This window comes from Monodelphis domestica, chromosome 1 (assembly GCF_027887165.1).
Source record: "Monodelphis domestica isolate mMonDom1 chromosome 1, mMonDom1.pri, whole genome shotgun sequence".
Taxonomy (NCBI): domain Eukaryota; kingdom Metazoa; phylum Chordata; class Mammalia; order Didelphimorphia; family Didelphidae; genus Monodelphis; species Monodelphis domestica.
Window position 1 is genome coordinate 80,743,579 of NC_077227.1, and position 25,947 is coordinate 80,769,525.

Sequence of the window (25,947 nt, forward strand, 5' to 3'; positions counted from 1 at the left end):
GCCACCTTCTTGGTGCCTTTGAATTCGAATAGACAGAGGGTCTACTTCTTTCTTCCTTTCTGTCTGCACAAATTAGGTGTTGAAAATAGCCAATCAATGAGTATTTATTGAGTGCCCACCATGTGCTGGACAATGCATGCCAACATGCACTAAAATTAAGGTAGCTTGCCATTCAGAACTATTTGTTTATACAGTTGGGATGATAGCAAATTTCTCCCCACAGTGCCATGTTAAGAATAGTAGACCTGCTGCTGAATCTCCACAGGCACAATATATTAAGAATTATCAATTCATAGACTATTAGGATTTGAGAGGCTCCAACAGATAATTTAATACAACTCTCATGTTGTACAAGTGAACAAATCGACATCCAGTTGAAGTGATTTACTCCAGGCAAATTTCACATAAGATATCCAGTTAGTTGTGTATGAAAATGCTTTTAGACATTTCCCCAAAATGTAGAAGTTTACCCAGTGAGTAAAGCTCTCAATATGTTATCAGATACAGTCAGCTCACTTCTTTGGGCCCCAGTTTTCTCATCTAAAAGGAGGGGGTTTAAGCCAAATAATCACTTAGATTCCTATCAGCCCTGAAAGTCTGTGATGTCTCATTTCAGTAAATTAATACCCAGATAACACTGGCCATATCTACACTGGGGAAATGAAATGATACCAGTAATCCACATGGAATTTATATGCTTCATATGTACTCACACATACCATGCATATATATGCATACACATAAGCCCTCATAATTACCTTAATGCCCTAAAGGACAGCTCATGAATGCTAATAACGTCCTTTGGCTTCATAAGTAGCTGCACCAGACAAATTATCTCAAGGGACCAAAAGTGAATGGTTGGCCTATCACAGATCTGCTCAGGAAGTGGAGTTAATTAAATTGCTTGATTCATTTGCATATTGTGTAGCTTTTCCTCTAAAGTCTGTTAATTGATATTATTTTGCTATGTGCTCACGTGTAAAGAAAACATGGATTTTATTAAATTATTGGCAATAAATGGATAGTGACTATTATTTAAATCAGTTAATATTATTAATAAACCAGTAGCCTCAATGATTCCTGAAAATGCCAACTTGAAAAATACAAGTAATGTTATTTCCAAATTTGCCTGTTTTGTTTTTTAAATTAAAATTTTAAAACAATAATTTATTTTCTCTTCTTCCCATCCTTCTTCTACCAGTTTGTTTTGAAGGAGGAGCAAACTCCTAATCCCCCTGTGTACTGTGGCTTAGGGAGGTTAGTTTCTTTTTTCTTCACTGCCATCGATACCCAGACAAGAAGCAAACAAAAGATGGCTGCCACTGCTGGAGCCTGGATATAGCTTCAGAAGCTGTCCCAGAGCTCTTCAGGCTTACTGTCCACTGCCTGTCTCCCTGTACAGAGTGGAATAGGGACATGGAAATTATGGAGTCAGAAACAAAAGTCCTGATGCTTTGATGCTCTAGCATATTAGTTTTCCTGGCTGATCACATTATATGCCCTCTGCCAAGAGAGAAGCTTACAGAGCTGTCCTAGTCATTCTTCTTCCTTGGACCCCATCACTTCATCACTTTCTTGATCCCCAGTTAAGGCACTGGCTGGGAGACAGGATCTAGTCTAGTCAGCTTCGCCCATATTTCCCACTGGATATTCATACTCCCCTCCCCCAGACTGACTCACTCTGGTTTTAGAATTTAATAAACATAGCCCTGAGAAACTATTGGTTGTGGTATTGGGAGCAAGAAGGAAATATCTCCCAAGTGTACCTTTACAGTCCCAAAGCACCTTAATATATTCATCCTTTTTTGACCTTCACAATCATCTCATGAGGCAAATAGTGCCAATATTATTCTAATTCTTATTTTACAAAAGAGGAAACTGATGCTTGGAGAGGTTAAATAATTTGCCCAAAGTCACAAGTCTAGTTCTAAGGCCGAATGAGCAAAGTCATCAAGTAGAAGTCTTATTCCCAGACTGGGAATCTCTTTTGTTGAATTGTCCAATTGCACTCTTCCTCATGGCTTTACTTAGCCCTCTCCCCCTCCCTGCCTTCTTTAATGCTACAAGAAACAGCAATAAAATAGGACCATTGGCTTTAATAGTCATTGACAGCCATATTCATATCTCTAGGGAGTGTGTTTGCTAAAGGGGCAGAGAGCTATGAAGGCTTACTGCTTGATGTAATGCATCCCTGAGGCCCATATATGGGCACAGTCAAATTAAGTTAAACACTCACTGAAACTGATTTCTATCTTTGGACAAGAAGGAATCACATATGGAGAGAAACAAGCTCAAAATGAAAGTAAACCGAGGCCAGGAGAACTGTCTGCTCCCTAGCTCACTGAAGCTTTCCTATACTAACACAGTAGGCAGAAAGGGATTCCTTTTTGTATGGGAGTCAAGCTTTATTTAATATTTAGGGTGGAAACCTTCCCCTAGACTTCAGCCTGGTTTATTTTGAGTGATGGGGGAACACTGCTGATTTGACAATACCTATAATGTGACCATGAGTCAATGACCTTGGCTGCCATTACATCATGATGGTGACCCCAGAGAGAACACCGCAAAAATGAACCAATTACTCTCTTCTAGGTTCTAGCCTTCCCTTCCATGAGCACTAATTGTTGCTGTTTTTATGAAGTTATACAGTTGTGCTAATAGCCTGATTCAGGCTTATAAAGCATTTTTTCCCTTTTTTCCCTCACCTTTCTTATTAGACCCTTGTCCAAGAAATATGACTATAGACTCTCTTCCAGAAGGGGCTGACTTATAAATAATACCTCCTTGAGAGGAGACAGTCTTGAAAAAAGGGTTAGGAGCTTAGGTTTCCCCCTAAGAATGGGCCATCCAGCCACCTCAGTGGTGGTCTGAAGCCTGAGGTCCAGAACTAAAGGAAGTTTGCTTCCTACAGTGATCTCTAACCTCCTACCATGACACCTAATTGTAGAACCAATAGAAAGTCAGTGGCATTTGGCTTCCTCTGATTCACTTTGGTTTCAGAGTCCATTGGGTGCAGTATAGGGAAGCAGGCAGGGAATATCACAGATATACCTTTTTAGTTTCTGATTGATCAGTTAAATCACTGTTTTCATGATCTTGACTATGACCACTTCAGGATAACCTTTTCCCACCTCTCTCTTTGATTAAATTGCCACCAATATCCATAGACCTTTTTTATGAAACATTCTTAGAAGGAGACTACATGTGCTTGATTTCAGGTTGATTTTTCTTCATTATTCTTATTGTTACTAATATAATAATAATGTCACATTTAATAGTATTTATACAAATTTTTGTGGTTTATGAAATGTTTTAGGTATATTATCTCTTTGATTCTTCCAGTCACTCTACATCATAGGTGATGCAGAAATTATTATCCCCATTTTACAAATGAGAAAACTGAAACTCAGGGATGCTGTTATTTATAGAAAGGTTATATAAATGGCAGCATCAACTTGAACCCAGATCCTTTCCATCTAAATCCAGTGGAATCAGAGAATCAATGATATTCTGCTTAAAATAATTTGTTCCATCAAATAAATACATGTAAAAAAAAGAGGAAATTTTATCCTCAGTTTTATGAAGGGGCGGTTTTGCATTTTGCATAGCTTGCCAGACTTGGAGTTGGCAAGACTTGGGTTCTAGTTCTGCCTCAGACACTGTATGAGCATGGGTAAATCACTAAACCTAGAAGACACTCAATTCATGCAACTCTCTAAATCAGTTCAGGACCTCCTCGGATATTTCCTAATTATGTGACCCTGTGAAAGTCACTTAACTATGCTGTCTTCCTCTGTTTCCTACACTATTGAATGGGGACAATAATAGCACCTACTTCCCCAGATTGTTGTGAGGGAGATAATATTTGTAAAGCCCTTTGCAGTATCTAGCATAGTAGGCCCTTAATAAATGTATCCTTCTTTCCTTCCGTCCTTCCTTCCTTCCTTTCTTCCTTCCTTCCTTCCTTTCTTCCTTCCTCCCTCCCTCCTTCCCTCCCTCCCTCCCTCCTTCCCTCCCTCCCTCCCTCCCTCCCTCCCTTCCTTCCTTCCTTCCTTCCTTCCTTCCTTCCTTCCTTCCTTCCTTCCTTCCTTCCTTCCTTCCTTCCTTCCTTCCTTCCTTCTTTCCTTCCTTCCTTCTTTTCTTTCTTCCTCTTTTCTGAAAAGGTACAGATGAGTTGCTATTTGTGTTGATCTAGGGATATCTTTCACAAATCAAATTACAAACTATTGAAGTCCTTGAATCTATTTCTTGGTATACTTTAATTATGGCTGTGGAGTACATTTCTAAGTATGAGTGGAGAGATTGACGGCTATCTTCTATGAACTGGACTGAACTGGGCCTATTGCTTCCCTTCTCTTTGTATTGCAAGGAAGTGAATTAATAGTATTAATTGAGTGGCTGTAGGGGGAAAAGAAAGAAGGAAAAATAAGTATATTATTGACCTCTGATCCCAATTATAGGCCCTTTGGGCTTTGGGTTTTGAAGAATATCTTGGGGAAAGCTGTAAGCCACTCAAACTTCATGTGGTGAGGGGCACTGAAATTTAATTGAATGTCTCAATCCTTGGGGGTCCTCCTCTGAGAATCCACTTTGTGTGAAGGTCAAGAAGATACAATCCCAAATATGCCCAGGTAAGTATAGTTAAGAACTGAGAAATCTGACTTATGGGAAGACCAGGATTGGAGGACCAGAAAAGTGAGCAATTGTGTTTGTTTCAAAGATACCATGATCTTTTCTTTCCTAATATGCTGGAAAGAAAAGAAAAGAAGCCCTTTCTCTTTCTAATGACTATCCTCATTCTTTCTACCCCTCCCTCTTTATTTTTTATTTTTGCACTTAATCTTGGACCTGATCCTAAAGGTTTCCTCCCCTCCTCACCCTCGTTTTCCAAAAGAGCAAGGCTTTGCATGGCAGCCACGCACTGAAGCTAGGCTTTCCTCTTCGCCTGTGCCCTTCAAGGACAGTGTGTACCTGAGTTCACCGAAGCCTTATGTGCCCCAAGGTGCTTCTATCCAGCACCGTCCCTCCTCTTCCCCAGCTGTGCCTTCTTCCCAGGTAGTCAGCACAGCTCCCAGAATCACGGTGTGTGCTGGCCGGGCATTCTTGCCTACTAGCTCCACATTCCCTGCCACGTCATCCCGATACCAGAGCCCCTGGGAGGCTTCCAGGGCAGAAGATAGCCCTAATGTGAGCTTTAATCCCCGTCACGAGGCAGGAATGAATAAAAAAAAGGTCAGCAGCTTGTATGTCGCTTGTTTATCCAACAACACTGGCCCCACTGCATCTGAGAACTCCCCTAGGCTTGCATGTGACCAAAGCCAAAGCAACCCTTTGGAAGGCCGGGTCATCGGAGCGGCAGCACGGGCTCCTGGCGTTGGGTCCTCCTTGCCTGGTGGTGCTGAACCATCACGCCTTGCTTCTCTTCACGATCCTCTCCAGCTGTCCTTTAACACCCTCATCGGTAGAGATGCAGTTAGCCAGGGTGAAAGTCCTCCTCTGGGGACCGAGTCTCCTGTCCCAGAAGCAGTGAGACCACCTGTGCTAAGTGCCCAGATTCCTTCTGGCCAAGGGACCCTGAAGAGAAAAGAACGTTCCTTTCCCCGACGGTGGTATCCAGCCAAGGCAAGGAAATGGGAATGTTTGTGGCCCTCCCCCCCATCTGTTCTTTATTTCTTTCTAACTGATGCAAGCCGCTATCTAACTGACTCATGCTTCCTCTTCTCATTGTTAACATTTCTGCACCTTGAAGAATGAATTTTCCTATCTAAGAAACCTGGCACACTATTTCCCCACCCCGTGAATGTGTGCGTGTGGTGTTTGCTCCACCGTCTAATCCCACTTTGGGGACACGAGGAGCGGCGTAGGCTTTCCGAGGGGATGGAGGAAGGCACTTCTTCACCGACGGAGCCCTGCTGGTGTAGGGGGGCCCCTCGGAATCAGCACTCGGTGTGGGGTTGTTAACATGGCCTATTTGTTGTCCTCTTGCTTTCTTGTTTAGCGTTAAGGGGAATTAAAAATAGATGGATGGAAACGTAACCTTGGATGGAGTTTCTTCTGTGTCATGCAGGGCGAGAATGTCAACAGAAGTTACTGGCTTGCACTGACTGTCTCACGAACCCTGGCTAAAGGGCACCCATCAAATAGTTCTCGTGGTCCATCGTTGCATGTCATGACACAACTGTGTAAATATGGAATTCCTTCTTCCATGCCTGACCCCTCTGCATAATGACACCCTTATTTCCCACAGGATGCTACTTCCTCCAACACAGTTCAGCCAGGGATAATAGTAGTCCCTCTGTACCTGGTTAACACAGACCAAGGGCAAGAAGGCACTTCCAGAACACCACCACCACCTCTGGTGGCCCTGGACCAAGTAGCCACATTCCCAGCGACTGCCTCTGCGGGCTCGCCTCTGACCTTTCCGACATTAGATGATTTCATTCCCCCTCATCTGCAGAGGCGGTCCCACCATAACCAGCCAGCCAGTCCTTCTGGCTCAGGGCCCCCCGTTAGCCAGAAAGCGCCATCACCCTCTCCACCTCCTCCACTGGTCCCTCCAGGCCCGGAGGCCCTGCACAGAGTGTCGAAGGCTGACCTCCCTGGAGCTGTCTCAAGTACAGTAAGCTTGCCGCAATTCCCTCCTCCTCCCAGCAGTAAGGCAACTCTCTCTCACTCATCTGGTCTGCTACGTTCTTGAAGGGGAGGCCTTGGCTGTTGCTGCTCCCCCGACAACTGAAGCCCTGTTTGCTTTTCCTAGAGTGCATGTCTCCTGTGTCCCTTCAGTTGGAACTTTATGGCTGCTGATCATCCTTTGAAGTCTCTCTCCTTTGTCGTGTTCAGAACCGAATGTTTTTAACCTTTGTTTTCTGATCTGAATGTGTAGTTCAAAGAACACTGATTTCCTATGAGAATTAAAAAAAAAAAAGCAAGGATAGTCAAAATTTAGAGAGCAGGTAAAAATTTATAGAATCTTTTTATTTATAAATTTATATTTTAATGTAAATCTTATAAATTTATATAATAGATCTTATTGATATATAGATTTATTTTATATATAAATATGTATTATATTTATATAATAAATATAAATTTATGTATTATATATACTTATTTTTATATATAAATATGTATCTTATATACAAATTTACATATAAATAAGATACATATCTATATATAAAATGAGTATATTTTATAAATTCATATAAAATATATCTTATTTATATAAATGTTTTCTTATTATTTATATAATATAATACTACATTATTAGATATAATGTAATATATATAAATGTACATTTATATATCAATAAGATATATTTACATTTATATATAAATAAGATACATATCTATATATAAAATAAACATTTTATATATTTATATTATATAACATTAGGTTTATATAATATGTCTTATGGATATAATGAATTTATATATAAATATATGTAAATAAGATATTTACATATATAAGATATATTATATAAACTTATTATATAAATAAGCTATATATTATATAAATTTATAAAATTTATGAAATACTTTATTTGTGTCTGATCTTTACCAGGGAGAAAAGAAGGAAGGGAATTTATACAGTGTTTATATTTATATATAAATTTTATATTTTCTTATATAGTGTATTTATATAGTGTCTACTATATGCGAGGCACGATACTAAGGGCTTTTATGAAGAATCTCTCCTTTGATCTTCCCAACAGCCCTGGGAGGTAGTTTTTATTATTTGTTCCTTTTGTCAATTAAAGACATGGAGGCAAATAGATGAATTGATTTGACTAGGTTGCATAGCTGAGGTTGAATTTGAATGTAGATCTTCCTCACTTCCTGGGCAACAAGGTGGCACAGTGGATAGAACACTGGACCTGCTGTCAGGAAGATTCTACTTCCTAAGCAAGGTGAATCTGGCCTCAGACACTTATTAGCTGTGTGACCCTGAACAAATTGCTTAGCCCTGTTTGCCCCAGTTTCCTCATCTGTAAAATGAGCCAGAGAAGGAAATGGCAAACCATTCCAGCATCTTTGCCAAGAAAACCCCAAATGGGGTCATGAAGAGCCAGACACAATTGAAACACCTGGACAACTTCCTATCGGGCCCAGCACTCTGTTTACTGTGCTACCTAGCTTCCTTCTAGACACAGGTACTCTCAGTTATAATCATCCCCATTTTAAAGATAAAGAAACAGAGAAATAAATAATAGTAGCACAGTGCCTAGTATGCAACAGGCACTTAATAAATGCTTTTTGACTCACCATAATAAATGATTGACAAAATATATATTATCTCACTTGCACCTTGCAGCAGCCAGGTGAGACAAATGTTTTTATTATCATCCTCACTTTACAGGCAAGGAAACTCAGCCCCAAGTGGTAGCTAACTTACCCACACAGTAGATCATAGCAGAGGAAGAACCTGGGTCACTCTTGACCTCCAAGTTTATGACTTTTTCCACTGTACCCCAATGTTGTCTCTTACTTTTATTAAGACTGGTTATCCTCAAAGAAGTTGAATAAAGATTACTATTATTGAGATTGAAGTAAAAATATGGGTAGAGATGAGCCAATTACTATCAGAGGCATAAAGAAAATTTTATAATACCATTTTTCATCCAGGGTACAGAGACACATTGGTGTACTCTAGGATAACCAAGACAAAGAGATAGATTTACTTTTGTGCTAACCTAGTTAAGGCAGAGCGTTAGGACATCTTTGATCTGATCCATTGGGGAATATGTAAACGATTCTGCCCTTTTCATCACCAAAAATACAAGCACGGAGACAGCATGGAATAGTGGATAGAGTCAGCTGGCCTTAGAGTTAGGTTCAAAGTCTACCAGAGACACCATAGCTATATGACTCTAGACATGTCATTTGACCCCTCTGGACCTTAGTTTCTTCATTTGTAAAAACAAGGCAGAGAGTAGTTGAACTTGAAGACCTTTTAGGTCCTTCCTAGCTCTACATCCATGATCCTCATATATTTTGGATAAGAAAGTTCAACAGTGGGTACTTTGTCCTGCTGACTCTCCAGAGTTTCTGGGAATTGTGAGCCCCTTCAGGGGCCCCAACATAGTCCTGGTTATCCCATGTGGATCTAATTACCTAAGTTATCACTACATCAGTGCTCCTCAGGGTAGGATATCAGAAGATGTTAGTTTGTGAATTCAGAGACATTCAAGAATCTTTCTTAGCTCCAAATATCCCATTCCAACCAGAAAGATGGGAGTGGGGGATTATGCCACTCCTCTCATCCCCCAATGCCCAAGGAAGGCATTTAACCATGCCAAGGAGCACAAGAATGCATAGCTGTCATTGCCTTAGCTGTGTAATTTTCCCAAGTGTTCACCTGCATGATTAGCTTTCCTCCATTTGGGTAGGCTTTGAATGGTAGATCTAGCCTTTCACCAAGACCATTCTGGAAGCCCTTCCAGCCTGGTAAAAGCTTTTGTTATAGCTTCCTCTGGCAGTATAGCCTTAGAAAAGCCAGTTACCTGCCAAGTTAAAATGAGGCTAGGAAAAAATGGCACAAGATGTGAAGGAGTACCTGGATTAAGATCGACATGAGTAAAAGATACATTTACATTAATTAGCTCAAATATCTATTGATTTATTGGAAGGTGTCCCTGCATAGTATCTTCCCATGGGGAAAATGAAGCTTGGAGTCAGAGATCCCTTCAATCATATAATCAATTGACTAAGCAGTCATGAAAATTATTTTCAATATTGATGAGCCTTTAAAATGAAAAGACTTTATGTGATCAAATTAACTTAAGTATTTAAAGTTTAGTCATGCCATTTCCCCTAGTTTTGGGGGGGCGGGGCAGGAAGGAAACTTTTGAAAATTCAGAATATCACGGAAATTATAGTGATCTCCCAATTTACAAAAAGCAACCAAAAAAACCTTAAAGCAAAAGGTCAAGACTGCCAGCTTTATAGATTCCTCTACCCATAGAGCAGGCCTTTAAGTTCTTTGATACAGCAGAATAATTAGGCCATGAACTGGATCCTCCTTGTCCTGCTAATATCCTTTTTTCAGCTTCATTGAGAAAGATGGGCAGGAACATTACCATGCATATTACGGTATCAGGGTAGCATGGTCAATGCCTATGCCAATATATCTCTCCAACCTAACATGGGAATAATTGGAATAGTTTACATGCATTTTGGAGGCAACAAAGATGATGACTTCTCACAAAAGTCATTATTTCTGATGCATTCACTATGAGTAAGTATCTGGGGCAGGATTCAAATTCAGGTCTAACCTTCTATTCACTGTGCCACCTGAATGCCTACAACCTAGCTAGGATTAGAGACTTAGAGCTGGAAGAGATCTTAAAGATCATGTAGTCTTACTATCTCACTTTACATATGAAGAAACTAAGACTCAAAGAGGTTTTGATTCACCCAATGTCACATTTTTGTTCCATCATAAATGACAGCATCAAGATTTGAACCCATTTCCATTAAAAATCAATTGACCTTTCCATTATACCATGGTTTATATAGAATTTTTAAACACCTGATATTGATAGAATGCATATAGGTTGAGAGATTATATGGCAGGGTAGACTTTCCTTATAGTCAAGAAGACTCATTTTCAAATCCCAACTGACACATACTGGCCATGTCACCTTGGGTAAGTAATTTTATTTCTCATTGTCCCAGGCATCTCAATAAGTCTATAAATTATAATCAGGTTGCCAATCTGTATCCATGAAGGAAGGTTCCCCACAAAATATTCCCCACATTGATGAAATAATTAGTTTGGATCAACCCTGAACCCTATATTGGACATTTTTTATGTTTTTAAGATATGTAGCACTTTAAAAGTACTCATTTTTAAAATAAATTCTTTTAAGGAAAAGATACATGGGACTCTCAAAGCATTTCCCTTGACCTCCTCATTTTGTAGGTAAGGGAACAGAGATTCAGAGGGAGAGAGTGTCTGTGTCTAACTCACTGCTAATAGGTGGCAGCAGGTAGGATAAGAAACCAAGTCTCTTAGCTCCTAGGACCTCTTTCCACTATGACATGTCTCCTCTGAATGTGAGAATCCTGCTAGGGGCCCAAAGGGTTTTTAAAGACATTATTTTCCCAGTATCTTTTTGGAAACAGGATTGGTGGGGTGGAGGCATATAAAACTATGATTTCATGAGTGTAGGTATTTCCTTGTGTGGAAGCTTCCTTCACTGATTCAGATTGACATCTCTATAATGTATAGTCTTAGAGAGTTTCCTGGGTCATTGGGAGGTTAAAAACATTTTCCCATGATTGTAGATCAGAGGCAAGACTTGAACTTGTCTTCCTGATTCTAAGGATGTCCCTCTATCATCTATGCCATGTTGCCTTTCTTAAAAATAGATAGAGAAGGGGTAGTTAGGTTTCTCAGTAGATAGAGTGCCAGACCTAGAGTCAGAAGGATCTGGGTTCAAATGTGGCCCCAGAAACTTCCTAGCTGTGGGGGGTGGGGAGGGGGGGAGAGAGAGAGAGAGAGAGAGAGAGAGGGAGGGAGGGAGGGAGGGAGGAAGGAAGGAAGGAAGGAAGGAAGGAAGGAAGGAAGGAAGGAAGGAAGGAAGGAAGGAAGGAAGGAAGGAAGGAAGGAAGGAAGGAAGGAAGGAAGGAAGGAAGGAAGGAAGGAAGGAAGGAAGGAAGGAAGGAACAGATATTAGAATCTCCATTTACAAATGAAAAAAAATTGAGGTGCCAAGAGATTATATATCAGGACTAGATATTAGTATAGCCAACATCATAGAGTCAGTGGCTGAGGTTCATGGGCTCTATCCCCTGGGCTTTCTAACCTTTCTAAGCTAATATGATTAAACCAGTTTCTAGTCTTTTAAAATCACGGGCTGATGTTCTCTGGCCAAAATGTTGCATGAAGATGCAACATCTTCATTTATAGTATGTAAAAACATGATAGGTCTAGATTTTATCAATCAATGAATATTTATTATACACCCATAGTAATCATAAACTCTATTCTAGGAAAGTGGAAAATACAAAGTGACTTTGTAAAACTTAGTCTGTGTCTTCAAGTTCACAGTCTATCTGAGATCTTAATGGGATCTGTTTTAAGGCTATATTCGTTTTGAAATTTTTATTTTGAAAATCATTTGATCTTAGAGATGCATATTCCAGATTTTTCATTTAAAGCCAAGTTAGATTTACAGACTTGTTTACCTGGGGAAGCAGCTAAATAATTTTTCAGTCATTTTGAAAGTTTTTTTCCACTTTTTTCAAAATAATGAATTCATCTATTATTATCACTCCACCTATTCTTAGATGGAAACTAACTTAATAGTTATTTCGTTCTTTCTACCAGAGTCCCAGCAGGCCAGTGTCCATGCCTAGATTTAGGTCAGGATGGCTCGAGTATTTTTTCATGCGATTCTTATCATCAAGATCCAACCCCCTGCATTTCTGAGGCCAATAAAAGGAGACAGCAGCTTTGGATTATTTCCAAAACTTGGAACACAGCCCTAGTAAAGTCTTTTAGGGATGATGTGGCAGGAGTGCCCTTCTAAAGGGTGCCATTGGTTATATGCCACCTGTTCTTGGGTTGATGTTGCGTTGATGTCACTTTGTCTCATGTTTCTCTCCATGATAGTACTAAACTTTTCCTGGTTTCCCTAACTAAGCCAGCTCTTGCCCCTGAGTTTATTCATTCAGAAGTGCATGCGTTTTGCATGTTATATTGCTCTAAATTTGGATGTCCTTTTCCAATAATTAGATGGACTCATGGCTTGTTTCCAGGTAAAAATTGTGTCTACTAAAACTTAGACTTACAGGTCTGTCATCATCTTCTTCATACTAATAAAACAAAAGGAAAACAATCATATCATAGTAGAAAATTTCTGATTGAAATTAACAGTGAGTAGTTTGTGTAATCAAGATGCTCTGTTTCCTTATTTCAGCTACTGCATTTCTTTTTATAATTACAGTACTCCTGGCTTTAAATTTCTATTTGTATCAGCCCCAATTTTATGCATCTATCAGCAGTTAAAATGTATTCTTCTTTACAGGGTGCAGATTCTCTGGTAAATGAAGTTTCTTCATCCCGCATTGGGACTGATTCCCAGATTTTCCCACCAGTCAGCAAGCCTTCATCTGCTTATCCTTCCACCACCATTGTTAACCCCACTATTGTGCTTCTGCAACATAATCGAGGTAAGGAAGCGTTAACACTGGACCTCCTCATTTTAATTACAGCTGGTTTGGTGGATTTTTTTTTTGGTCTTATAAATGATTTCCAGAAGGTTTTCCTGCCTCTGCCTACTATGATATTTTCCATGAGATTCATTTCCTGGCTGGCACTAGTACTTGTTGCCTTCTCTATGGCTACCTGACACCATCTGTTAGCTCTGATGGTCTTCCCAGAAGAAAAGAACAGCCATAACCAAAAGGCTCAAGTTTAGCCCTTTGAAATGATGGCAGGTGGACTTCTGTCTGCTCACACAGCCGCCACTCTAATTTGGGCACTTCATGCTTCTTGCAAAAACCTTCATACAGGTCTTCCTGCTTCAAATCTTTCTCCACTCTAATCGCTCTTCCACTCAGCTGCCAATAGGATTTTTTGAAAGTAGATTTAACCATGTCACATCTTTCTCCCCACCCTAATAAATTTTTGTGACTTCCATGATCAAATATAAACTCCTCTCTTTGGCACTGAAAGTTCTTCATCACTTGCCCCTTCTTACCTTTCCAGATTTCTTACACTTTCCTTTTTTCTGTGGATTCAACAATTCTATGACATAAAACCTTGACTTTCTTCTGTTTCTCACACATAACTCTATACTCTCTCTCCTATACTTAGAATGTTCTACCTGCTTACCTCTAATTCTTTTCTATTTAAAATTTTTAGTTTGTTACATTAAAATACCCAAGTAACTCCCTCTGCCTCTCCCTCCCCCCATTAGAGAAGGCATCATTTGACAAAAAAAAAAATATATATATATATATATATAAAGTCTTTCTTATTTTTATTGATCAGTTCTTTCTCCAGAGGTAGTCATACACACCATTCTTCAAACAATATTTCTGTTATTGTTCTTCAAACAATATTTCTGTTATTGTATGTAATGTTCTCTTGGTTCTGCTCATTTCACTCCATATAATTTCATGTAGGTCTATCCATATTTTTTTAGTAAAAATTCTTTTTTTCAATTACATGCAGACACAAATTTTGACAATTGTTTTCTGACATTTTACAGTTCAGATTCTTGTCCTCTCTCCCTCCCCATAACCCCATCAGTAAATACTTTCAATAGGGGTTATACCAGTGCTTTCATGCAATTTATATTTCCATATTGTTCATGCTGTGACAAAAGATATCTATCTATGGTCAGAATTCTTGGGCGAGGGGCTAATGAGAAAGGTGAGAAACCAAAGGAAAAAAAAAAGGCTTGATAAGCCTGGATCACATAAACAATAAAAAGCTCATAAAGGAAATAAAGTGGAAGATGGCACACTTTGATCTGTAATCAGATTCCAAGAGATCCTTCTTTGGCTGTAGTAGCATTTTTCATCATGAGTCCCTTGTGGATATCTTTGCTTCCATGGTTTTAGAAAAAATTAACCTGTTTGTCATTTCTTATGGCACCTTCATTTTCGTGGTTTCCTTCAAGATTCACCTGAAAGCCTACCTTCCGTGTCCCCTAACTACATCAGTTTGGATCTATGTAAGAAAAGTGACTAATCTATTCATACCCTTTGATCTTACTAGCTCATTACTGAGCATGATACTTCAAGGAGTTTAAATACAAAAAGATATACCTAAATTGGCATAACAGCATACTGTGGCAGCAAAGAACATGAAATAAAAAGGTATCTATCCATTGGAGAATGTCTGAACCACCCCCTCAACTGTGGTATATGAGTATGATAGAATACTTTTGTGTTTTAAGAAATGACTAGGGGCAGCTGTTTGGCTCAGTGAATTGAGTCAGGCTGAGAGATAGAAGGTTCTGGTTCTAATCTGGCCTCAGACACTTCCTAGCTGTGTGACCTTGGGCAAGTCACTTAACCCCAATTTCTTAGCTCTTACCACTCTTCTCCCTTGGAACCAGTACTTAGTATTGATTCTAAGACAGAAGATAAGGGTTTAAAAAAAAAAGAAATTACAAATCTGAGAAATACAGAGATACTTAAAGGTTTTGTATTCTTTGAGGTGGAATAAAATAAGCTAAACACAATATATGATGTCTAAATTAACATAAATGAAAAGTCACCAAAAGGAAACTGAACTATGAGCACCTGTGAAACCATTGACAGTGTTGGATAAATAATGAAACCTACCTCTGTTTTCCATTGCATGAGATGATGTGATGGAATATCATATACATTGTGGGTTGTATTTACTAGGTATTTTTGCTTTAGTAGTTTTCCTAGGTTCCAAGAGAGGATTCAATCTGGGGTAAGAGGAGTGGTTTTGCTCTCCTTTTGAAAAGTCTATACTGCAACAAGAAAAGGCTGCAATAAATTCTTTTTAAAATGATCCCAAGTAGCATTATAAAGACCAATCCAAAAGAAAATTGCACAATTAGACTAGTTGAAAATCAGTTAGAAAAAGGAGGAAATTGGATATTACCAGACCCCTAGGAAGAGTTAATTGCTATAGCTGGCCACTGCAAAATGAGGAGGTTGGAATAAATGAGTTCCAAGATCCTTTCCAGCTCTGAATTCTATAAGCCTATGAATTTAGCTGACAACTAAAACAAAAAAGTGGGAACACAGTGAGTTATATATAGTTCTTGTTTTCTTTAAAAAAGCATAAATTCATTAGGAGAGAGTTTTTCTTGGCACTAAATTTTAAACAAGAATTTATCATATTACCTTATATAAAAACCACTGAGTTATGTAAGTGAATGAATGAATGAATGAATGAAAAAGCATTTATCAAGCACTTACTGTGTTCCAAACACGGTGGTAAGCCCTGGGGATACAAATACAAAAACAAGGACCATCCTTGTCCTCAAGGATTTATATCCCAATGGGGATAGGCTACATATACAGAGAAAGCCAAATTCTCATTCTTTGAATGATCACTTCAGATAGGCTTTCTACAAAAGTTGAAGACTTAACATTGACATTTAGTAAAGACTCTTCTATGAGGCTCTAAGATAATGTGTTTTGATTAAGTGGGGGTTTTTTTAATGTTCTAACTAAGATAAGGCTAGAGCATAGAGAACCTAACAATGAATAACAACAACCACAATACTAATAATAATGAGCCTTTATGTGGTACCTAGTATATGCTAGGCACTGTGCTAAGCTCTTTACAAATATAATTTCATTTGATCTTCATAACTATCCTAGATGGTAGGTACTATTATTTTAGTATTTTATGGTTTAGGGTTAGTATAGTATAGTTTAGTATTTTAAAGTTGAGGAAACTAGACAAAGGTTAAATGAGTTACCCAAGGTCACATAGCCAGTGAGTGCCTGAGGACAAATTTGAACTCAGGGATTCCTGACTCCAGGTTCCCTGCTCTATTCACAGTGCCACCCACATACCTTCCAATGAAGAATCACCATGTAAATTATATTGTTTCTTTCAAATCTCAGTAGTCTGAAATGAACTTTTGGTAAGATGCTGGATCACAGTCAATGCTTCTCTGAGGAGTACTCGGAGTGAGGATATTCTGTGCTGATTAAAGAGAAATTCTTGTGTTTTAGATAACAGATGAATGGAAGGCAGAGTTGACATTCTGTTGAAAAGATGAGGAGTCTGGCTTGTTTTCCCATCCAGATGGAGGGCCAGCCCACTTCCTCATGGAGGAGGTCTCATAAAAGGAGCTTGGAATATGCTCCCAAACATGGATGAGTATTTGATTGAAGCCTCCCACAGAGATCTGTACCACTGAATCAATCTGTTTAGATTGAGCCTCCTACTTAGAAGGAAGAAGAGGAACATGTATAGAGAAAGAGCTAGAAGGACAGTTGATGAGTGTGCCCCCCAACCTTACTCTTATCTGGCTTATTCATAGACTGGTACATTAGAGACTCTATCTCCCTTTATCTACCTCGACACAAAAGATCCAGAGACCTTAACATCCTCAGTTTGATGGGATCCAAACCTGTGCATTTTGAGCAGAACTGGTTGCCTGTGGTGTGTTCTATTTCATTTACAAGAACCACAACTTACCTGGGTAGAGGTAAAGTAGTCAGACTGTATGTAACCTCAGTATCTTTTGTGTCCAGTTTATCTGTCAATATACTCTAAATGTGGTAATTAGTCTTTGTACCTTGAGATCCTGAATTGGACTGGTGGAACAATTAAATATCAGGACTGAACATGTCAGGCAGGAATTATTAATCAGTCACCTCACTTGTAAAAGTGAATGATTCTGGTAAACCATTTTATTTTCAGAACTATATTCTGAATATGCCCTCTAGGATGAATTGGCTACAAAATGCTCCTCTTGATGGCAGAAGGAACTGACTTGGGGGCTGCTAGGACACTCAGTGGCTTGAGAGCCAGGCCTAGAGATGGGAGATTCTAGGTTCAAATGTGACCTCAGACCCTTCCTAGCTGTGTGACCCTGGGCAAGTCACTTAACTTCCATTGCTTAGCCCTTACCACTCTTCTGCCTTAGAACAAATGATATTGATTTTTCTAAGATGGAAGAGAAGAGTTTAAAAATTGATAATAATAAGAACAACAATAATAAAAAGGAGGAATTGACCTGTTGGATGGGGTTATATGTATAGTTCATCTGAATGAAAGGAAGTATCTACCAAGTGCAACCATTTTTGTATAACTGATGTTCTACCAAATTTCTTCTCTGATGTTTCATCGTGGTATGTAAGTGCTGTTGGGGTCTCAAAGGCTTAGTAGAGTACAAATTCTCCTTTCAAGTAGGAAAGATTTTGAGTATGAGTCCATTGATAGGCTCCAAGTCAGTTGGCCTAAGAACCAGATTAATTAAGTTTGGAGAGATTCATCTATCAAATTATTTGTAGGTGATGACTTTTGGGGGAAATATTTTGAATTCATTCAAAATTTAAATAAGAGATTTATTTAAATTTAAAAAATTTTTGTATATCATTGAATTCTGAATTTTTTGAAATTCTGAATTCTTGAAGCGCATCTATGAAGTCAGAAGCGTTTTGGGTTTATTATTTCAGCAGAAGGAGTATTGTACTCACTTGGACAAAATCACTCATCCTTAATGTATTGAAAAAAATTCATGCTCAGGACCTCATTCTAATAATAATTAGCCATACAGTATGTTCCAGTTTGAGATAATTAAACCATGGCATAAGTATCATACAGGGAGTGTGTTTCTTTCCGTTTGTGATCATCTTCTTGGGTTTTTTTTTTTTTTTAGTATCCAGTGATTTAAACTTGTTCTAGAGGGAATGGAATTACTAGGTCTACCCAGAGAGAACTCTGGAATCTGCCACATACAGAAATATTTGGGGAGGTCATTCAACTATACTGTTAAATGAGATAACCTACCCAGATATCAGATTATAGATTTAGGGGAAGAGATAAATATTTATTAAACATCTAGTATGTGCCAAGCACTATATAGTTGTTCTTTATAACATTCATTTAATGTAGAGGAGACCTTAGTACAACCCTTTCATTTTCACAGATGAAGAAACTAGGACCTAGAGAATTTGTGACTGCCCGTGGCCATTTTGGTAGTGGGTATTAGAGCTGGGATTTGAACTCAAATTTCCTGATTCAATAGGCAACATTTTTTCCAATGCACTACACTGCCCAGATGTCTGTGCCACTTCAGTAAGATAGAGAAAACAATGAATTTGAAGACCTGCATTTGAGACCCAACTTTCTCATTTACTAGCTTTGTGATGTTGGGGGGGGGGCGGTGTCTACATGATTTTGGCCCTGGGTTTCATTATCCACAAAATGAGGAGGTGGGACGGGTGATCCCTAAAGTCCCTGGCAGATTTAACGTTTTGTGATCTGTGATACTTTTTGAATCATTGGCAACTGTGTGTATAATCTATATTGGTAGATTAATTACATTTTGGATATCTGAGCCCAAAGCTATCCATTGGAATCCCGTAATCCAGTTAAAAAAATGTTTGGGGAAAAGATCAAAACATACCAAATCCTTGAGTGGCTTCTTTTGAGCTCTATTTATGGTAATGTCTGTATAAACCAAAAATTTTTTAATTTCTAATTCCCAGCTGTCTTGGTGAAACCAAGAGGAGATGGCCAAGTCTCTACAATTCGCTATTCTGGTATGGGGGCCAAAAATACTGTTTTTAGCCTCTCTAAAAGCTCTTTATACTTTAATGGGAAATTTCTCCTAGGGGACAGCATGAATGAGTGTTAAAAATTCTTTAGACCTAAGATAATTACTTCTAGAGTTGGAAAGATCCTTGCTCTATCTTAACCTTCTTATCACCATAATCTCTCTATTCCAGTTCTATATATGGGCAGAATCAGTGAAAACAAAATTGAATATTGGAGTAAGTTTAAGGAGGGAATGATGGCTTTTGATCCAGTTTAAAGTATTTATCTCAAGAATGAAGACAAGTAATTAGGAACTGACTGTTAAATAGCTGATATTACTAGTCTCTTCATTAGAACTGAAATGACATTTCCCCTAGACTGCTGCTCTTTAACCCTGTTTAATGTCAATGCTAAATTATTTTGACTAGGCTTTTTGGTTTTAAAATTCAGTCATTTATTCTTTTAGAAATGGCTCTTGGGGCCATTAGAGACAGCTAGGTGGTGATGTGGGTAGAATATTGGACCTGCGATCAGGAAGTCTTAAGTTCAGAACCAGACATAGACATTAGGTATACGACCTTGGGTTAGTCATTTAACCTCTGTCTGCCTCAGTTTCTTCCACTGTAAAATTAAGATATCAATAGTATCTACCTCCTAGGATTGGGAGAATCAAATGAGATGATATTTGTAAAGTGCCTAGCAAAGTTCTTGGCATATAGCAGGCACTCAGTAAATGATTGCTCTTCCCTTTCCAGTCCAGGTTCCTGAATGCTAGTCTGGTTCTCTTGCTCTGAAATATTACTGCTTCAGATAGACTGAATTTAGTGGTACTAATTCAGATGGTTGTCAAGGTGATTTCAGGTACCTCTGGCATCCATATGAACTTCAGTGGAAGGGAGCTGTACTTGGAGGCATCACCATCATTCTTGTCAGGAAGCTAATACTGAACTGAAAAGGATGGGTTCTTATCATAGGTACCCAGTCATTTAGAAGTGTGCTCAGCGATATCCTCAAGGTCAGAGAAAAATGCAGCTCTTTATCTTCAGAGGCTTAAGGCTTCATGATTCCATGTTTACTCGCAAATGCCATTGGGCTCGGTCAGGCTTCATTCATCTTGGCTGAAATGCAGGGGAGCCTTTAATCAAGCTCCTTTGTTGGGGGAGAGGGGGATAGATTTCTGAGCTAGTCCATCTGAGGAGGAGACAGGCTTAATAAGGAGTTATCTACATGCAAAGATAGTGATAGGCAGCTAGCTGGTATGGTAGGCAGAGCTATAGTCAAAAAGTTTTGAGTTCAAATCCAGACTCGAATTTTTCAGTTATGTGACCCTGGGCAAGTCACAGCCTCTGTCTTTCCTAGTTTCCTCCTCTGTCAAATGGGGAATAATCAGTACCTCTATCTCCCTGGATAGTTGTGAGGATAAAATGAGACAATATTTGCAAAGTTCCTTGCAAACTTTTATTTTTATATTATTTTATTAATTTTAATAATATATTAAATATTGTGTATAATGATATATTAAATTTATATTATAGCTATTTTTATAGCCTATAGCTAGAAGGAATGGTATTAGGTGAAAGTAAATGTGAGCCTGAGCTGCTGAGTCATCAACTGAAAAGAAGTTGTTTTTTTTTTTAATTCTTACTTTCTGTCTTGGAATCTATACTAAGTATCCATTCTAAAGCAGAAAGGTAATAAGGGCTGGGCAGTAAGGGTTAAATGGCTTGCCCAGGGTCAAACAGCCAGGAAGTGTCTGAGGCTAGATTTAAATCCAGGACATCCCATCTCTAAGCCTGGTTCTCAATCTTACTAACAAAATTAGTAGTAGTAGTAGTAGTAGTAGTAGTAGTAGTAGTAGTAGTAGTAGTAGTAGTAGTAGTAGTAGTAGTAGTAGTAGTAGTAGTAGTGGTAGTAGTGGTGGTAGTAGTAGTAGTAGTAGTGGTGGTAGTAGTAGTAGTAGTAGTGGTAGTAGTAGTAGTAGTAGTGGTAGTAGTAGTAGTAGTAGTGGTAGTAGTAGTGGTAGTAGTGGTAGTAGTAGTAGTGGTAGTAGTAGTAGTAGTAGTAGTAGTAGTAGTAGTAGTAGTGGTAGTAGTAGTAGTAGTAGTGGTAGTAGTAGTAGTAGTAGTGGTAGTAGTAGTAGTAGTAGTAGTAGTAGTAGTAGTAGTGGTAGTAGTGGTAGTAGTAGTGGTAGTAGTGGTAGTAGTAGTAGTAGTAGTAGTAGTAGTAGTAGTAGTAGTAGTGGTAGTAGTAGTGGTAGTGGTAGTAGTAGTGGTAGTAGTAGTAGTAGTAGTAGTAGTAGTAGTAGTAGTAGTAGTAGTAGTAGTAGTAGTAGTGGTAGTAGTAGTAGTAGTAGTGGTAGTAGTAGTGGTAGTAGTGGTAGTAGTAGTAGTAGTGGTAGTAGTAGTAGTAGTAGTAGTGGTAGTAGTGGTAGTAGTAGTGGTAGTAGTGGTAGTAGTAGTAGTGGTAGTAGTAGTAGTAGTAGTAGTAGTAGTAGTAGTAGTAGTAGTAGTGGTAGTAGTAGTAGTAGTAGTAGTGGTAGTAGTAGTAGTAGTAGTGGTAGTAGTGGTAGTAGTAGTGGTAGTAGTGGTAGTAGTAGTAGTGGTAGTAGTAGTAGTAGTAGTAGTAGTAGTAGTAGTAGTAGTAGTAGTGGTAGTAGTAGTAGTAGTAGTAGTGGTAGTAGTAGTAGTAGTAGTGGTAGTAGTAGTGGTAGTAGTGGTAGTAGTGGTAGTAGTAGTAGTAGTAGTAGTAGTAGTAGTAGTAGTAGTGGTAGTAGTGGTAGTAGTGGTAGTGGTGGTAGTGGTAGTAGTGGTAGTAGTAGTAGTAGTAGTAGTAGTAGTAGTAGTAGTAGTAGTAGAAGATAGAACACTACCTGAAATCTTTAACTGCCTGAATGTGTTCACCTCCCATCCTTTAAGCTTTAAAAAACAAACAACAAAAACTTAATGCTTATCTAAGGGCCCCAATATCTCATTTGCCTAGTACTGCTGGGGAATAAAATATTCCCCCTGGGTGAATTTGGCGAGCTACATCCCATTTTTAAGTTTGAAATTTGTTTTCACTTTAACCATTGGGGTGAAAATGTTTGTAATTTTCAATTAAAGGTTTTTGAAACATAATATGAAAACAGCATATGGGGGGAAATTTACCTTTTTTTGGTAATACTTGGAATCGTCATCCTGTATAACTGTTCATTGTGCTTTAAGAAATGTGTTCTTTGTTCGGTTGTTTCCGTCGTGTCTGACTTTTTGGGACCCCCATTTGGGGTTTCTTGGTAAAGATACTGAAGTGGGTTGCCATTTCCTTCTCTAGCTCATCTTACAGATGAGGACACTGAGACAGAGTTAAGTTGCCCAGGGTCACACAGCTGGTTTGCCATTTCCTTCTACAGCTCATTTTACAGATGAGGAAAGGGAGGCAAATAGATTAGGTGACTTACCCAGGGTCACACAGCTAATAAGTGTTTGAGGTCAGATCCGAACTCAAGTCCTCCTGACACCAGGCTCATTGCTCTATCCATGCCCTTTATGTGGTATACCCAGATATTATTGACATGTGTTTCTGTGGAAAAGGTTTTGTTTCTACTATAGAGCCATAGTCTAATTTGCTTTTATAATTATGATGCCTGTAGTTTTTCCTTCCTCCTCTCTTGAAGTCATTGAGTTAGCTGTCATTTATTGTTAGTGTTCATATGCTTTTTTCTAGCCCCTCCAACCCCCTTTTAAATATATTGCTTCAAATCTGCTGTAGGGAGAGAAACCAGATTACTAAATTTGATTAAATTATTCTTTTAAAAAAGTAAAGGAGATTTTCCAAGCAAGGGCCTGCAAGATCTCACAGAGCTTCAGACAAAATTTTAAGTGACGTATTTGAGGAGGAGAGGCGCTGAGAGATCTTATTATATTGATTTAAGGGATAAAAGGTATTAAAAACATTTATTTCTAGGTGGCTCAGTGGTGTAGTAGATAGAATGCTTACTTAGAATCAGGAAGACCTGATATCAGAGCCTACTCAGATACTTCCTAACTGTGTGGCCTCAGGCAAATCACTTAACAGCTGCCTGCCTCAGTTTCCCTCAACTGCAAAATAGAGATAATAATTGTACCTACCTTCAAGGGTTGTTGTGCAGATCAAATGAGTTAGTTTTTTAATGCCCTTACCTTCCCTCTTAGAATCAATACTGCATATTGGTTTCAAGGCAAAAGGGTGGTAAGGGCTAGGCAATGGGGGTCAAGTGACTTGCCCAGAGTCACACAGTTAGGAAGTGTCTGAGGCCAGATTTGAAGCAGGACTTCCTGTCTCTAGGCCTGGCTCTCTATCCACTGAGCCACCCAGCTGCCCCCAAATGAGTTAATTTTTTAAAAGCTCTTAGGACAATGTTTGGCATGTGATACATACTTAATAAATGCATGTTTCCTTCCACTACCCCCTCCCCCACCTCTCCCTAAGCACTGACAAATTGTTCATGGAAAATAACTTAAATTTCGGTCTTTGTGGAGAGGTCAGAAGCTTGTTCCCAGTACCCTTTCTTCCATTTGATTGGCATCTAGACAACATGGAGCAATCCTTCAGGAAACATTTAATGATGCAATTTATAAGATTCTCCCTTAAACTAGAGCCTTCCGTCCTTTCAACAGTTCTCACTTGTCAAAGGAGCTCTGAAGCAATAATTTGATATATTGATCCAACAAACCCCAAGGCTCCAAAGTACATTTCTAAGACATTCCTTCACCATTTCCTTGGGGAAATAGAACGTTCTTTTCAAACTATACACTGGAACTTGAAAAAGAAAGGTAGACCAGCTATTTGCCAAAGCAGAAAGAATATATCACCTAAACTTCAATAGATAGTGGTAATTTTCTTGGGTACTAAATATCAGGGCCATCCTGTCTAATGCTGGCCTTGTTCTCCCCCTCTCTTTGCTAATCTTGGGAACTTGCTAGCTGCATGACTCTGGTAAAGTCATTGCCATATACCTCTTGGTGCCTCATCTTTAAAATAAGAGGGTAAGATTCAATATCCTCTAAGATCCCTTCCAGCTCTGACTCTATTAACAGGTGATATAATATGAAGCAGAGATTTATTTTATTACTTATGCTTATGGATTAGTGTTTAACGTTCCCATTTAAAAATAACTTGAGTGGAATTTCTCTCTTTCTTTTTTAAAAGTGGAAACAACAAAGCCTTAATTTAGATTACTTTTTACTTAAGGGTGGTCCTTCATTGATTTTTCCTTTGTTTATCAGATACTTTCAAGAGAAAAATAAAGAATCCCTACCATTGTTCTAAAGCATCCGAGAAGTTCTCAGAAGTCCTACTCATATTTCCTAGTAGCTACTTCCATGTTAAAAACATTGCTATTGAAAAAGAAAAGGGGAACATGTAATTTCCTATGAATATCTCTGAGCCATCCTTTCTTCTTTATCAAAGTGAACTCAACTAGGAGAAGTAAGTTAGTGCCCAAAGGATGAACAGTTTCTTCAGGAATGTTTTCACTTAGCAGATTGACTCATGAGTCAGAAACACCAACTTTCTTATCCTCACTTATCTCAGGAAGCCATTCCATCATAGCAGAATTGCTTGTGGCATTCTTGGTCTCTGCCTTGAACATGTGAGACCCTCCAGGCTTCATACCCAGACAGCCTTTGGTTCCTGTCTCCATCTCAAGAGCTAGGGTTCTAGGAGAGAATCCTATGGCCTGGGAAAACAGATTTTTGATATAGACTGAGACCTGTGCCTGGAATCTAGATGTAAAACTTAAGAAAAGGGTGGAAATATCTCAGTCTGTTTTTTCAGAATCTATTAGTGGTTCGCTTGTTGTGGAGTTGTTTCAGCTGTGTGTTACTCTTTTTGACCCCCCTTTGGGGTTTTCTTGGCAAAAGATACTGGCCATTTTCTTTTCCAGTTCATTTTGTAGATGAAGAAACTGAGGCAAACAAAGTTAGGTGACTTGCCCAGAGTCACACAGTCAGTGAGTGTTTGAAGCCATATTTGAACTCAGGTCTTTCTGACTCCAGGCTTGACACTCTATTCTCTGTGCCACTTAGCTGCCCTAGTGATTCAGTGAGGGACAATTCAGTTCAATTCAATAAACATTCATTAAGTACTTGATATGTACCTGGCACTATGCTGAGTTGTAGGTAAATAATAATAGTTAGCATTTACATAGTGCTTTAGAGTTTGCAAAACCGCTTTACATTTGTTATCTTATTTGATCCACACAATTCTGCGATGTGGATGGATATTATTATTTCCATTTTTGCACATGAGGAAGCTGAGCCAGGCAGAATTTAAATGACTTGCCCAGGGTCACACAGCTAGAATCTAAGGTAGGATTTTAATTCACACTTTCGATTTTTCAAAGTCCATCATTCTAATTAGGTAGCTATCTAGCTGCTTCAAGCCATGCATTTGCCAGTCCGGAAGAGTTGAAAAGGACATTAACCAATCAGTCAATCAATAAACATTTATTAAGTGCCTTCTGTTAGCTAGGCATTGTGCTTAGCACTGATGGTACAAAAAAGGCAAAAGACAGCCCCTGCTTCCTAAATGTGTGACCTTGGACAAGTCACTTAACCCATGTTTGCCTAGCTCTTATCAGTCTGTCTTAGAGACATTACTGGGACAGAAAGCAAGGATTTTTTTAAAAGGCACACTTTTTTTGTTGTTATCTTTTTTTCTTAAACTAGCTCTAAGAAGGCTGTACAAAGATGGTCTTCTTAAACACTTTTT

The 25,947-nt window shown here is 38.8% G+C and overlaps 1 protein-coding gene across 50 annotated transcripts in view; it reads left to right on the forward strand.

Annotated features, from left to right (window-relative positions):
- The window catches only part of SORBS1 (sorbin and SH3 domain containing 1), a 322,212-nt gene that overhangs the window by 200,313 nt on the left and 95,952 nt on the right, over positions 1 to 25,947 (forward strand). For 34 of the 50 annotated variants that reach the window (XM_056801998.1, XM_056802112.1, XM_056802016.1 and 31 more), the window contains one exon: positions 13,031 to 13,175. In XM_056801998.1, the coding sequence (XP_056657976.1) occupies positions 13,031 to 13,175 (145 nt within the window). Of the gene's footprint in view, positions 1 to 4,860; positions 5,623 to 6,247; positions 6,620 to 13,030; positions 13,176 to 25,947 lie in introns of all 50 variants that reach the window. The other 16 variants (XM_056801929.1, XM_007478728.3, XM_007478730.3 and 13 more) reach the window with 3 other exon arrangements.